Source organism: Oncorhynchus mykiss, chromosome 1, assembly GCF_057628025.1.
Source record: "Oncorhynchus mykiss isolate SJ-2025 chromosome 1, ASM5762802v1, whole genome shotgun sequence".
Lineage (NCBI taxonomy): Eukaryota > Metazoa > Chordata > Actinopteri > Salmoniformes > Salmonidae > Oncorhynchus > Oncorhynchus mykiss.
Genome location: NC_143022.1, coordinates 86085087 through 86101540, shown reverse-complemented (window position 1 = coordinate 86101540; position 16454 = coordinate 86085087). Strand labels below are relative to the sequence as shown.

General features: G+C 44.8%; 1 protein-coding gene across 1 annotated transcript in view; it reads right to left on the bottom strand.

Annotated features, from left to right (window-relative positions):
* Positions 1–1047: 1047 nt before the first annotated feature.
* Positions 1048–16454, bottom strand: part of LOC110530624 (leucine-rich melanocyte differentiation-associated protein) — a 431978-nt gene continuing 416571 nt past the window's right edge. Inside the window, exon 7 of the mRNA XM_036986902.2 lies at positions 1048–4825. Within this exon, the coding sequence (XP_036842797.1) occupies positions 4746–4825 (80 nt within the window). The 3' untranslated portion in view covers positions 1048–4745. The remainder of the gene's footprint in view (positions 4826–16454) is intronic.

The window sequence follows — 16454 nt, the reverse complement described above, 5'->3', positions numbered from 1 at the left end:
GAGAAGCGGGAGAAGGAGATGTAATGATTGGAATAGAGAAGGAGATGATAATGACTGGAATAGAGAAGCAGGAGAAGGAGACGGTAATGACTGGAATAGAGAAGCGTGAGAAGGAGATGGTAATGACTGGATTAGAGAAGGAGATGGTAATGACTGGATTAGAGAAGGAGATGGTAATGACTGGAATAGAGAAGCGGGAGAAGGAGATGTAATGACTGGAATAGAGAAGGAGATGGTAATGATTGGAATAGAGAAGCAGGAGAAGGAGACGTAATGACTGGAATAGAGAAGCGGGAGAAGGAGATGTAATGACTGGAATAGAGAAGGAGATGGTAATGATTGGAATAGAGAAGCAGGAGGAGACGGTAATGACTGGAATAGAGAAGCGGGAGAAGGAGACGGTAATGACTGGATTAGAGAAGGAGATGGTTATGACTGGAATAGAGAAGCAGGAGAAGGAGATGGTAATGACTGGAATAGAGAAGCAGGGGAAGGAGACGGTAATGACTGGAATAGAGAAGCAGGAGAAGGAGATGGTAATGACTGGAATAGAGAAGCAGGAGAAGGAGACGTAATGACTGGAATAGAGAAGCGGGAGAAGGAGATGTAATGACTGGAATAGAGAAGGAGATGGTAATGATTGGAATAGAGAAGCAGGAGAAGGAGATGTAATGACTGGAATAGAGAAGGAGATGGTAATGATTGGAATAGAGAAGCAGGAGAAGGAGACGGTAATGACTGAAATAGAGAAGCAGGAGAAGGAGACGGTAATGACTGGAATAAAGAAGGAGACTGTAATGACTGGAATAAAGAAGCAGGAGAAGGAGACGGTAATGACTGGAAAAGAGAAGCAGGAAAAGGAGATGTAATGACTGGAATAGAGAAGAAGGAAAATGAGGCTCATTCTGTTGAAAAACCCAGGGTATGAAGCTATGTCATCTTGTAACTGTACATCAAACATAGTGATCATAAACGTTTACACTGTATATCACATGAGTTTTATGATATGAAATGTGAAGTACACATTTGGACACATAGATGTTTGGCTTGCTTGTATGACATAGCGGTATTTATTATAAACCTCAACGGCTCATCTTTCAAAATACATATAGTTCTCTAAATTGACAGCATTTCCCTCACTCAGACAACAAACCTATTGCAGAAGTTGCCCAATTAGCAGGAGAGATGGGGGCAACAACCCACACAGCATTGTGAATCTGTGACGTCAAGTGTAGCATGTTACTGTACAGCCAATACATTCCAATTAAGGCGTTCATCAGGGCACAGGTTGGGGAGGACAGGCTTGTGGTAATGACTGGAGCGGAGTAAGTGGACTGGTATCAAATACATCAAACACATGGTTTCCATGTGTTTGAGGACATTCCATTTCTGCCAATCACCTATAACAGCATTGGTTTATTTCCAAATGGCAGATAATAAGATTACATTGAGTACATTCAGTATGTGGAAATATTTCCTAACTTCTATAACACAGTATGTTAAAAGCATGCCTTCTGAATCCTTCACAACCTAATTTAGGTCATATTCAGTAACCTAAATCACAATGAATTTACAATCTCGTTCCATACTAATATGATATTAACATTTCATGATTCATCTGCTTAAATTCTGGTAATTTCCCCCCAAATCCTGGTTGGAAGATTTCAGGAATCACCAGAGAATAAGCAGAACAGAAGTATAGACCTACTGATAAAGATCATTTGTAAGTAGGCCTATAAAAAATGTAAGTTGACATAACAATTATGTAGATTAACAAAACAAAGAAATTGTTGATGAAGCTAGCTTCGCAAAGTTCCTTCACAATGGAGTGTGCCGGCTCATGAGTCTGGTTCTTCTGATAACCCACTGGAGTTAGGCTCATTGACTTGATGACGGTGATGCCAGATGATCGATGCCAGATGATGCAATTGGCCCTGATGTTGTCCTCAGCCTCTCTGTAGCCTTCCTGTGATGCCAGGTGATGGTGATGGAGTTGGCTTGCTGGCCCTGATGTCGTTCTCAGATCAGCCTCTCTGTAGCCTTCCTGTGATGCCAGGTGATGGTGATGGAGTTGGCTTGCTGGCCCTGATGTTGTTCCCAGATCAGCCTCTCTGTAGCCTTCCTGTGATGCCAGGTGATGGTGATGGAGTTGGCTTGCTGGCCCTGATGTCGTTCTCAGATCAGCCTCTCTGTAGCTGGGACTTAGTACTCCTCCACCACTAACGTGTATCACCCACTTGGGCGATGCCTCTGCTGCTGCTATGGTGCAAAAACAGCCCACCATACATCCCTATAGAGCAGTAGTTATCCTCACTACGACATCGCTGCCATGTCCACAATGCAGTCAGGTCTCATTGATCAAGAAGCCAGTGCTGAGTGAGATGCATCTTTTACACATTAGCCTGCAGCTAGCTAGCTATCGATCTATCTATCTATATAGCTGTGTTATATTGGCCATATACCACAAACCCTGAGGTGCCTTATTGCTATTATAAACTGCTTACCAATGTAATTAGGCAGTGAAAATAAATGTTTTGTCATACAAGTGGTATACGGTCTGATATACCACAGCTATCAGCCAATCAGCATTCAGGGTTTGATTCACCCAGTTTATTGAAAATATGATACCCCTTCAAATGATACAATATCTTGCAATAATTCAATACTAAATAACTGATTATTTTGCATTAACATATTCATAGTGATGCATATCTGACAACAGCATAACTCTAAACACTTTTGGTAAGTGAAAGTTTAAAAGTGTTGTTACGCTTGCAGGTAAGCCCTGTATCAGAGTACATTCCTTTAGAAGAGAGACTGAAAACTACGACCTTATCACAAAAATAATGCTGTGAGATAATCTAAACAAATACAGCTTCAGAAGCACAAGGGTGGTGTCCTTGAGGAAAAGTTAGCATAGCGTTCTTATTTTTTCATATATTTCTCCTTTCTCCTCCCTCTCTCTTGTCTGGCCTTCCCTCCTCCCTCTCTCCTGTCTGGCCTTCCCTCCTCCCCCTCTCCTGTCTGGCTTTCCCTCCTCCCCCTCTCCTGTCTGGCTTTCCCTCCTCCCCCTCTCCTGTCTGGCTTTCCCTCCTCCCTCTCTCTTGTCTGGCCTTCCCTCCTCCCCCTCTCCTGTCTGGCCTTCCCTCCTCCCTCTCTCCTGTCTGGCTTTCCCTCCTCCTCTCTCCTGTCTGGCTTTCCCTCCTCCCCCTCTCTTGTCTGTCCTTCTCTCCTCCCCCTCTCCTGTCTGGCCTTCCCTACTCCCTCTCTCCTGTCTGGCCTTCCCTCCTCCCTCTCTCCTGTCTGGCCTTCCCTCCTCCCTCTCTCCTGTCTGGCCTTCCCTCCTCCCTCTCTCCTGTGTAGCCTTCCCTCCTCCCTCTCTCCTGTCTGGCCTTCCCTCCTCCCTCTCTCTTGTGTAGCCTTTTCTCCTCCCTCTCTCCTGTCTGGCCTTCCCTCCTCTTTTGTCTGGCCTTCCCTCCTCCCTCTCTCCTGTCTGGCCTTCTCTCACACAGGCCCAGTGAGGCGTCAGGTGTGACCTCTGACTCCTGGTGAGTGGTGGTAGGGGACTGGTGATCCATCATGTCTGCCTTGGCTGTCAGCGCAGCAGCTTGGCTGGAGCTGTCCATCACCATGGCCACGGGTGGTGTGTGTGTGTGTGCATTTGCGTGTGCGGTTCTCTGCGTGTGTGTATGTGCATGCATGCACATGAGTGTATGGTTGTGTGTGCTTAGATGCAATCATGTCAGTGTTCACTCTGGGGCAGGAGAGTGGAGCTGACAGGAGAGGCAGCCTAAACTCAGTGGAGGAGGAGACCAGGCCACTTCGCGACAGGACCAGTATTGATAAAGACTCTCATCATGCTGATCTAGGATCAGGTCCCCTCTGTCCATATTACCATCTAAATAAATAACTAAACTGATCCTAGATCAGCAATCCTACTTGATCAGCTTGATACATTTTATTTATGTAAATTTTATTTAACCCTTATTTTACCTTCTCATTTACAGCAACGACCTGGGGAATAGTTACAGGGGAGTTATAGTTACAGGGGAGTTACAGGGGAGAGGAGGGAGGATGAATGAGCCAAATGGAAGCTGGGGATGATTAGGTGACCGTGATGATATGAGGGTCCGATTGGGAATTTAGCCAGGACACCCTACTCTTACGATAAGTGCCATGGGATCTTTAGTGACCACAGAGAGGCAGGACACCCATTTAACATCCCATCTGAGAGACAGCTCCCTACACCCTGGTTTTACTATCCTTGTGGGGACCAGATATCCTCATAAGGATAGTAAAACAAAGAAAATTCAGACAAGTAGGGACATTTCGCTGGTCACCACAAGTAAAAAGCTATTTTAGGGTTATGGGTTAGGGTTAGAATTAGGGTTAGAATTAGAGATTAGGTTTACGGGTTAGGAGTTTGATTTAGGGGTTTGGGGTTGGTTAGGTCAATGTGTGTGTGTATGTGTGTGTGTGTGTGTGTGTGTGTGTGTGTGTGTGTGTGTGTGTGTGTGTGTGTGTGTGTATATGTGTGGATGTACGCGTGTGTGCGTGTGTGTGTGTGTGTGTGTGTGTGTGTGTGTGTATATGTGTGTATATGTGTGCATGTACGCGTGTGTGCGCGTGTGTGTGTGTGTGTGTGTGTGTGTGTGTATATGTGTGTATATGTGTGCATGTACGCGTGTGTGCGTGTGTGTGTGTGTGTGTGTGTGTGTGTGTGTGTGTGTGTCTCCGTCGGTCCATTAGAGTTGGTCATTGCGGATGAACCGGTTGCCTTCTGAATGCTTTCCATAGTAGATGTAACGGCACTTGGCGAGCACACCTGAATATGGAAGAAGATGAATAATATTAAAACACTGTGGTAAAATTCAGATTTACCTGTGGTGTGTATAAGCAATCCCCTTGGACTTGATTTGTTATTACACTGTATTGTCCTCACTATTCTGTATTAACCATGGAAAAGTTCAATTGAGTGTCAAACTGATTTCTGTCTATTTCCCATTGCTGTTTCTTTGATATAATATCAAATATGGTATTCAGCTATTGACAACAGTATACACAAACGCTAATATAAATCTGTGTATTCTAATGGTTCATTATTTGTCATTATCGGCCTTATACCAGCTGTGAAGTTTATGTGTGTGTGTGTGTGTGTGTGTGTGTGTGTGTGTGTCTCAGAGGTGTGTTTTTGTGTGTGTTTGTCTCGGAGGTGTGTGTGTCTCGGAGGTGTGTGTGTGTGAATATAGAGGATGAGTATCCTTTTCAAGTGGAGGAACAGCGAGGAAACAGCATTGGCCTCAGGGTGATGTCTAGACAGTAACGAGCTCACAGCACCTGCCTCCACTTCACCCACACACACAGGAAGAGTGGGCCATGAGAGAGACAGAGAGTAATTATTACCACAATCAATGGGCAGAGGGACTCTCTCTCTGTGTGTGTGAATGTGTGTGTGTGTGTGTGTGTGTGTGTGTGTGTGTGTGTGTGTGTGTGTGTGTGTGAATGCGTGCAAACCATGTATCAATACTATGTGAACCTTGCTCTGAACATCCTAGCTTTTTTTTATTTGGCAACTGATCACAGCATTCACTTCAGCATTCTATCAATATCAAAATGACCCTTGACCTTGACAATACCTTTGAAGTACTTCACATTATACAAATGATGTCTAGAGACATAATTCCAGATGCTTTTAGTTGATGTTGCCCTGAGCGAATGGTAAATCTCTGATCTAAGGCTAATTGATCCAATCAACAAACAAGCTACAGTACGATAAAGATTCACATGTTTATAATCACACTTAGAACATTTCCCTTAATCTAAAAACAAGGTGAAGACTGTAGTATGAATCACAGTATTTTATGTTTTATTGATCAAATTAAATAAGGTTTAAATCTGCAGCTTTGTTAGGGCACTAATTAAATTAAGTTGGAATGCTTAAAAAACTACAACAACAAATAACTCCCCAAAGGGTTAAACTGTAAAACAACATGGCCACCTATAACCACCATACTCTAGCCTAGTCTACTCTGTTCTTTCTCTGCCTGTCACTTGAAGAATTCTGCAGAGCTGCAGCTTCAGCTGGCTAGGTGTCACCGCTCGGCAAATGAGCCGAGGAAAATAGGCATTAGCGCTGTCACCGACCCTCGGAGAGCTGGACAGATACGTTCTGATCTCAACACAGTTCTTAAATAGACATCAAGAGCATTATTGACCAGAGAGGGCAGGAAAGGAAGAGGACGAGAGGAGAGGGGAGGTGACGGGGAAGGATGTGGAAAATGGTTGAGGGGTGCTCCGAGCGATATAGCCAATCACCTAATAGGAGGAGACATTGTCAGGGCCAGATAGAGACAGGGACCAGAATGGCAAAGATGGGGACAGAGATACTGGTGCCATATTAGTGCCAAGCATATTCCAACATCAGCCTCCATTCTAACCAAAACTGACATACCACCACTGTCTAAGTCTGTCTTCAAAGTAGCCCCACTAACACACACACTCGCACACACATAGTTAGACACACACACACACACCCTTCCCCTGATGTCAGTGCAGCAGTCTCCCTTCCAGCAGTAGTGAGTGTGGGTTGTGTCAGGCTAGAGAGCATTGCAGCACACCGGTCTGGGGACAAGCTCAGTCAATCTAAATCTGGACTTTGTAGCGGAGCCGCTCTCATTCCCCTACTTGAGGTGATCCAAACACTTTAGTGTGAGGAACTGTCACCTCCGATAAAATCCCAGACCAGAGCTCCATGCCTGCCTGCTCCCCGGGGGGGATAACTCTGGCAGCAAGGGGAAATTAATTCCAGCTGCAGACTCTTTGCCTGGGGATACAGGTGCCATGGCGGGAGACTTGAGCACCACAGCACACAATTCACACTGTCTCAGCACTGTGATCAGAGGAGATCAGATCTGAGTCCTTCACAGATTACCTTCTGAGAGATACAGACCTTTAGATGTTACCTACATAAACAAAGGGTTGGAGCTAGGGCCCTTCAGATATATAGGATGCAGGTAACCCTTCACAGGTTACCTACAGAGAACTGACAGCTCACTAAGAAAAATATATATATATTAGTTTAGACCAGGTCAGGATCAAACAAATTAGCTACTCCCAAATTAGGAGTTGAATTAGTGCAACAGTACGCAAACTGATGACAGAACGAAAAACTCTAGGGGGCTCAATATGATTGGACGATAACCCGTTTCCAGTTTCCCTGGCACCAATCACAGGTACGTGTCTGATTCTCCCAGTGCTTTACACAGAGACATGTGGGCAGGCCAGAGGATACAGATGATAGACAGAGTGATGAGAAAACAAAGAGATGTCTGAGAGTCTGCTTTCCTGGACAATGGAGGCAGCAGGGTGTGTGTGTGTGTGTACATGTGTGTGTTTGTGTTCAGTATAACTTGAGAGACAGAGAGAGAGCGAGACAAAATGAGAATGTGACAGAGAATGAGAGACAGCGATAGGTGGAAGCCTAGCAGTTAGAGAGACAAGCCAACAACTGGAGGATTGCCAGTTCGAATCTCAGGTTCAACAGGAATAATCTAGCGGGCAGTAAGCTGGCAACCAGAGGGTTGCTGGTATCAAATCCTAGATGACATTGCCTGCCATTGTGCCCTTGACCAAGGCACTCACCCCCATAACAACAGCTCCTGACGCCCAGTGTGGCAGCCCTCACACCTCTCCAGAAAACCCTAAATGTGTATGTCCTGTATATGTTTGTCTTTCAGAGGGGTTAAAGGCTGAAGTAAAATTGATGTTGGAAGTTGTGTATAATTGACTAACAAAGTGATCTTAACCTTAAAGTAAAGCCTTCCTCCTTATGAAACCTCCTTTTTTTTCATTTTATTTCACCTTTATATAACCAGGTAGGCTAATTGAGAACAAGTTCTCATTTACAACTGCGACCTGGTCAAGATGAAGCAAAGCAGTGCGACACAAACAACAACACAGAGTTGCACATGGAATAAACAAAACATAGTCAATAATACAGTAGAACAAAAGAAAACAAAAAGTATATATACAGTGAGTGCAAATGAGGTAAGATAAGGGAGTTAAGGCAATAGATAGGCCATGGTGGCGAAGTAATTACAATATAGCAATTAAACACTGGATTGGTAGATGTGCAGTGGATGAATGTGCAAGTAGAGATATTGGGGTGCAAAAAAGCAAGATAAATAAATAAATACAGTATGGGGATGAGGTAGGTAGATAGATGGGCTGTTTACAGATGGGCTATGTACAGGTGCAGTGATCTGTGAGCTGCTCTGACAGCTGGTGCTTAAAGCTAGTAATGGAGATATGATTCTCCAGCTTCAGAGATTTTTGCAGTTCATTCCAGTCATTGGCAGCAGAGAACTGGAAGGAAAGGAATTGGCTTTGGGGGTGACCAGTGAGATATACCCGCTGGAGCGCGTGCTACGAGTGGGTGCTGCTATGGTGACCAGTGAGCTGAGATAAGGCGGGGCTTTACTTAGCAGAGACTTGTAGATAACCTGTAGCCAGTGGGTTTGGCGACGAGTATGAAGCGAGGGCCAACCAACGGGAGCGTACAGGTCGCAATGGTGGGTAGTGAATGGGGCTTTGGTGACAAAACGGATGGCACTGTGATAGACTGCATCTAGTTTGTTGAGGCTATTTTATAGATGACATCACCGAAGTCGAGGATCGGTAGGATGGTCAGTTTTACGAGGGTATGTATGGCAGCATGAGTGAAGGATGTTTTGTTGCGATATAGGAAGTCAATTCTAGATATAATTTTGGATTGGAGATGCTTAAAGTGTGTCTGGAAGGAGAGTTTACAGTCTAACCAGACACCTAGGTATTTGTAGTTGTCCACGTATTCTAAGTCAGAGCTGTCCAGAGTAGTGATGATGGACGGGCGAGCAGGTGCGGGCAGTGATCGGTTGAATAGCATGCATTTAGTTTTATATGCGTTTAAGGGCAGTTGGAGGCCACGGAAGGAGAGTTGTATGGCATTGAAGCTCGTCTGGAGATTAGTTAACACAGTGTGCAAAGAGGGGCCAGAAGTATACAGAATTGTGTCGTCTGCGTAGAGGTGGATCAGAGAATCACCAGCAGCAAGAGCAACATCATTGATGTATACAGAGAAGAGAGTCGGCCCGAGGACTGAACCCTGTGGCACCCCCATAGAGACTGCCAGAGGTCCGGACAACAGGCCCTCCGATTTGACACACTGAACTCTATCAGAGAAGTAGTTGGTAAACCAGGCGAGGCAATCATTTGCGAAACCAAGGCTGTCAAGTCTGCCAATAAGAATGTGGTGATTGACAGAGTCGAAAGCCTTGGCCAGGACGATGAATACGGCTGCACAGTAACGTCTCTTATCGATGGTGGTTATGATGTTGTTAAGGACCTTGAGCGTGGCTGAGGTACACCCATGACCAGCTCTGAAACCAGATTGCATAGCGGAGAAGGTGTGGTGGGATTTCGAAATGGTCGGTAATCTATTTGTTAAGTTGGCTTTCGAAGACCTTAGAAAAACAGGGTCGGATAGATATAGGTCTGCAGCAGTTTGGGTCTAGAGTGTCACCCCCTTTGAAGAGGGGGATGACCGCGGCAGCTTTCCAATCTTTGAGAATCTCAGAAAGAGAGAGAGAGGTTGAACAGGCTAGTAATAGGGGTTGCAACAATTTCGGCAGATAATTTTAGAAAGAGAGGGTCCAGATTCTCTAGCCCTGCTGATTTGAAGGGGTCCAGATTTTGCAGCACTTTCACAACATCAGCTATCTGGATTTGGGTAAAGGAGAAATGGTGGGGACTTTGGCGGGGAACACCCCCCTATCCACATCGATGGAACAGTAGTGGAGAGGGTAGCAAGTTTTAAGTTCCTCGGCATACACATCACAGACAAACTGAATTGGTCCACTCACACAGACAGCATCGTGAAGAAGGCGCAGCAGCGCCTCTTCAACCTCAGGAGGCTGAAGAAATTCGGCTTGTCACCAAAAGCACTCACAAACTTCTACAGATGCACAATCGAGAGCATCCTGGCGGGCTGTATCACCGCCTGGTATGGCAACTGCACCGCCCTCAACCGTAAGGCTCTCCAGAGGGTAGTGAGGTCTGCACAACGCATCACCGGGGGCAAACTACCTGCCCTCCAGGACACCTACACCACCCGATGTCACAGGAAGGCCATAAAGATCATCAAGGACATCAACCACCCGAGCCACTGCCTGTTCACCCCGCTATCATCCAGAAGGCGAGGTCAGTACAGGTGCATCAAAGCTGGGACCGAGAGACTGAAAAACAGCTTCTATCTCAAGGCCATCAGACTGTTAAACAGCCACCACTAACACTGAGTGGCTGCTGCCAACACACTGACACTGACTCAACTCCAGCCACTTTAATAATGGGAATTGATGGGAAATGATGTAAATATATCACTAGCCACTTTAAACAATGCTACCTTATATAAATGTTACTTACCCTACATTATTCATCTCATATGCATACGTATATACTGTACTCTATATCATCGACGGTATCCTTATGTAATACATGTATCACTAGCCACTTTATACTATACTATGCCACTTTGTTTACATACTCATCTCATTTGTACATACTGTACCCGATACCATCTACTGTATCTTGCCTATACTGCTCTGTACCATCACTCATTCATATATCCTTATGTACATATTCTTTATCCCCTTACACTGTGTACAAGACAGTAGTTTTGGAATTGTTAGTTAGATTACTTGTTATTACTGCATTGTCGGAACTAGAAGCACAAGCATTTCGCTACACTCGCATTAACATCTGCTAACCATGTGTATGTGACAAATAACATTTGATTTGATTTGATTTGATTTGATTTGGGTTGCTGTGCAGGGTGCCGGGCAGTTGACCGGGGTAGGGGTAGCCAGGTGGAAAGCATGGCCAGCCGTAGAGAAATGTTTCTTGAAATTCTCAATTATAGTGGATTTATCGGTGGTGACAGTGTTTCCTAGCCTCAGAGCAGTGGGCAGCTGGGAGGAGGTGCTCTTGTTCTCCATGGACTTAACATTGTCCCAGAACGTTTTTGAGTTAGTTCTACAGGATGCACATTTATGTTTGAAAAAGCTAGCCTTAACTGCTTGTGTATATTTGTTCCTAACTTCCCTGAAAAGTTGCATATCACAGGGGCTATTTGATGCTAATGCAGAACGCCACAGAATGTTTTTGTGCTGGTCAAGGGCAGACAGGTCTGGAGTGAACCAAGGACTATATCTATTCCTAGTTCTACAATTTTTGAACGGGGCATGCTTATTTAAGATGGTGAGGAAGGCACTTTTAAAGAATAGCCAGGCATCATCTACTGACGGGATGAGGTCAATGTCATTCCAGGATACCCCAGCCAGATCGATAAGAAAGGCCTGCTCGCAGAAGTGTTTTAGGGAGCGTTTGACAGTGATGAGGGGTGGTCGTTTGGTCGCAGACCCATTACGGATGCAGGCAATGAGGCAGTGATCGCTGAGATCTTGATTGAAAACAGCAGAGGTGTATTTGGAGGGCGAGTTAGTTAGGATGACATCTATGAGGGTGCCCGTGTTTATGGATTTGGAGTTGTACCTGGTAGATTCATTGATAATTTGTGTGAGATTGAGGGCATCGAGCTTGGATTGTAGGATGGCCGGGGTGTTAAGCATGTCCCAGTTTAGGTCACCTAGTAGCACGAGCTCAGAAGATAGATGGGGGGCAATTAATTCACATATGATATTGAGGGCACAGCTGGGGGCAGAAGGAGGTCTATAGCAAGCGGCAACAGTGAGAGACTTGTTTCTGGAAAGGTTCATTTTTAGAAGTAGAAGCTCGAATTGTTTGGGGACAGACTTGGATAGTAATACAGAACTCTGCAGGCTATCTTTGCAGTAGATTAAAACACCGCCCCCTTTGGCAGTTCTATCTTGTCGGAAAATATTATAGTTAGCATTGGAGATTTCAGGGTTTTTTGTGGTTTTCCTAAGCCAGGATTCAGACATGGCTAAGACATCCGGGTTGGCAGAGTGTGGTAAAGCAGTGAGTAAAACAAACTTAGGGTGTAGGCTTCTAATGTTAACAGGCATGAAACCAAGGCTTTTACGGTTACAGAAGTCAACAAATGAGAGCACATGGGGAGTGGGAGTGGAGCTAGGCACTGCAGGACCTGGATTAACCTCTACATCACCAAAGGAACAGAGGAGAAGTAGGATAAGGGTACGGATAAATGCTATATGAACTGGCCGTCTAGCACGTTCGGAACAGAGAGTAAAAGGAGCAGGTTTCTGGGCACGATAGCATAGATTCAAGGCATAGTGTACAAACAAAGGTCAGGTAGGATGTGAATACATTGGAGGTAAACCTAGGCATTGAGTAATGATGAGAGAGATATAGTCTCTAGAGACGTTTAAACCAGGTGATGTCATCGCATATGTAGGAGGTGGGACAACATGGTTGGTTAAGGCATATTGAGCAGGGCTAGAGGCTCTACAGTGAAATAAGACAGTAATCACTAACCAGGACAGTAATGGACAAGGCATATTGATGTTAGAGAGAGGCATGCGTAGCCAAGTGAACATATGGGTCCAGTGAGTGGTTGGGCTGACTGGGGACACGGCGATTCAGACAGTTAGCAGGCCGATGCTAACACGCTAACAGTTAGTAGGCCGGGGCTAAACAAGCTAGCAGTTAGCAGACCGGGGTTGGCAAGCTAGCAGTTAGCAGACCGGGTTAGCAAGCAAGCAGTTAGCAGGGGCTTGCAGTTAGCAGACCGGGGCAGGCAAGCTAGCAGTTAGCAGGCCGGGGCTAGCAATTTAGCAGACCGGGGGATGTCGCGATGGGGGTAAGTCTGTTTTTGCCTCTTTGTGCGGTGACTTCGATAGACCAGTCGTGGAATTAGTAGGGTTCCAAGTAGCTATAGGTAGCTAGCAGGCCTAGCAGGTTAGCAGAATGGGCCTTCAGCGGGCGTTGTGCCTGAGGGGCCTGTTGGAATCCTCGGACAGATTATGTCGGTATTCTAGTCGTAGAGCAACGGCGGGGTACTGGCAGTAGAACCGGCAGTAGAAGGGGTCCGGATATTGTAGCCCAGGTGTGGGCTTCGGTGGTAGCACAGGAGCCCTGGCAAGGCTAGCTTCAGGCTAATTGGTGCTTGCGAAGATCCAGATGAAAATGTTCAGAGTTTGCGGTAGGAATCTGGGGATATGGAGAGAAATAGGTCCGTTATGCTCTGGTTTGAGTCAAGTTGTTCGAACTGGCGAGAGCTTTCCGAGCTAAAGGCTAGCTGATGACCGCAAACAATGGTTTGCTAACTGATAGCTGGTAGGTAGTTAGCTGGCTAGCTTCAGTTGAGGAATTCCAGATGCGAAGTCAATAGAAATACTTCAGAAAAAAGCAGATCCACGCCACATTGGGTGTGGCGGGTTTCAGGAGAGTATTTAGAAGTTGAGGTTTAGGAAGATATTTTTATTTTATTTATTTTACCCCTCCTTTTCGGGGTATCCAATTGTTAGTAGCTACTATCTTGTCTCATCGCTACAACTCCCATACGGGCTCGGGAGAGACGAAGGTTGAAAGTCATGCGTCCTCCGATACAAAACCCAACCAAGCCGCACTGCTTCTTAACACAGCGTGCATCCAACCCGGAAGCCAGCCGCACTAATGTGTCGGAGGAAACACCATGCACCTGGCAACCATGGTTAGCGCGCACTGCGCCCGGCCCACCACAGGAGTCGTTGGTGCTCGATGGGACAAGGATATCCCTACCGGCCAAACCCTCCCTAACCCGGACGACGCTATGCCAATTGTGCGTCACCCCACGGACCTCCCGGTCGCGGCCGGTTACGACAGAGCCTGGGCGCGAACCCAGAGTCTCTGATGGCACATCTGGCGCTGCAGTACAGCGCCCTTAACCACTGCGCCAGGAAAATATTTTAAAGAGATATGCAAAGAAAAATATGTAAAAAGATATATAAAGGGACACGACAGGACAAAGACGTCTGACTGCTACGCCATCTGCTGCGCCATCCTCAGGCCAGTGGGAACAGTTTGATGAGATACTTACTAACAAGCGGTCAAACACTGGCATCATGTACAGTAGCAGCCAAAAGTTTTAGAACACCTACTCATTCCAGGGTTTTTCTTTATTTTTACTAATTTCTACATAGTTGGATAATAGTGGAGACATCAAAACTATGGAATAACACATATGGAATCATGTAGTAACCAAAAAAGGATAAAAACAAATCTAAATATTTTTTATATTTGAGATTCTTCAAAGTAGCCACCCTTTGCGTTGATGACAGCTTTGCACACTCTTGGCATTCTCTCAACCAGCTTCATGAGGTAGTCACCTGGAATGCATTTCAATTAACAGGTGTGCCTTGTTAAAAGTTAATTTGTGGAATTTCTGTCCTTCTTAATGCATTCTTAATGCATTTGAGCAAATCAGTTGTGTTGTGACAAGGTAGGGTTGGTATACAGAAGATAGCCTTATTTGGTAAAAGACCAAGTCCACATTATGGCAAGAACAGCTCAAATAATCAAAGAGAAACAACAGTCCATCATTACTTTAAGACATGAACGTCAGTCAATGCAGAAAATGTCAAGAACTTTAAAAGTTTCTTCAAGGCACACTTAACCAGCATGGCTACCACAGCATTCTGCAGCAATATGCCATCCCATCTGGTTTGTGCTTAGTGGGACTATCATTTGTTTTTCAACAGGACAATGACCCAAAACACACCTCCAGGCTGTGTAAGGGTGATGGAGTGCTGCATCAGATGACCTGACCTCCACAGTCACCCAACCTCAACCCAATTGAGATGGTTTGGGATCTGTTGGATCGCAGAGTGAAGGAAAAGCAGCCAGCAAGTGCTCAACATATGTGGGAACTCCTTCAGGACTGTTGGAAAAGCATTCCAGGTGACTACCTCCTGAAGCTGGTTGAGAGAATGCCAAGAGTGTGCAAAGCTGTCATCGAGGCAAAGGGTGGCTACTTTGAAAAATCTCAAATATGAAATATATTTTGATTTGTTTTTTGGTAACTACATGATTCCATATGTGTTATGTCATAGTTTTGATGTTTTCACTATTATACATACAGACAGACAGACAGACAGACAGACAGACAGACAGACAGACAGACAGACAGACAGACAGACAGACAGACAGACAGACAGACAGACAGACAGACTGGCAGACTGGCAGACAGACAGACAGACAGACAGACAGACAGACAGACAGACAGACAGATGTAGAAATCCCTGAAAACAGCGAGCAGCCTTTAAAGTGACAGATTAGAACAGTGCTGTGGAAAGCTAATGTTTCCATCATGGATCCTCTGGCAGACGAACAGTCAGGCCGTTGTTCTACACAGTAGGTTACTCACAACCTGCACCTGGTTGTGCTTCTTAAAGTGAAGTATTGTATCTCTATTATTCTTAAAGGGAAGTACAGTATCTATATTATTCTTAAAGGGAAGTACAGTATCTATATTATTCTTAAAGGGAAGTACAGTATCTATATTATTCTTAAAGGGAAGTACAGTATCTATATTATTCTTAAAGGGAAGTACAGTATCTATATTATTCTTAAAGGGAAGTACAGTATCTATATTATTCTTAAAGGGAAGTACAGTATCTATATTATTCTTAAAGGGAAGTACAGTATCTATATTATTCTTAAAGGGAAGTACAGTATCTATATTATTCTTAAAGGGAAGTACAGTATCTATATTATTCTTAAAGGGAAGTATTGTATCTCTATTATTCTTAAAGGGAAGTACAGTATCTATATTATTCTTAAAAGTATCTACATCTTTAAAGGGGAATAAAGTGAATCAAGTAATACACAACCAACAACTGCATACACAGAAATCACTCTGACACAAAACATATAACAAACCTTGAAATTAAGTTACAACTGCGGCACATAGGAAGGAGAGGTTTAGGAAGTCAGTTAGGGGATTGAAGAATCCCTGCAGCCAAAGCTAGTGAGACCTACTGCTTAACAAAGACCTCTAGGAAAAACAACAAATTAATCAACAGAGAGAGAGAGACAGAGAGAGAGCTGGAGTGGGTCTAATGATTACTCCCTGCATACAATCAGCTCCGCTCTTTTCAAGGGCCATCAATACGTCAAGGAAAGACGTATCTGTAGCTCTTAACATCAAGGTTATCTATTGTCCAAGAGGCACCTCTCTCCTCTCCCCTCTATTTTCCTCTCTACCTCTCCTCTTCTCATCTCCTGCCCTTCTATCTTTCTCTCCTCCTTCTCCTCTCTTTCTCTCCCCTTTCTCTCTCATGCCATCCCTCCAGCCAACCATCCAACATTTTCATCAGCGCCACAATCCATCAGACATAATAATACTGTTGAGAAAAAATAAATTAACAACGCAATTCAACTCTCCATATTATCTCAAAGGGCTGAAATAATATGGAAGGGAGAAGACAAAGGGTCTGGAG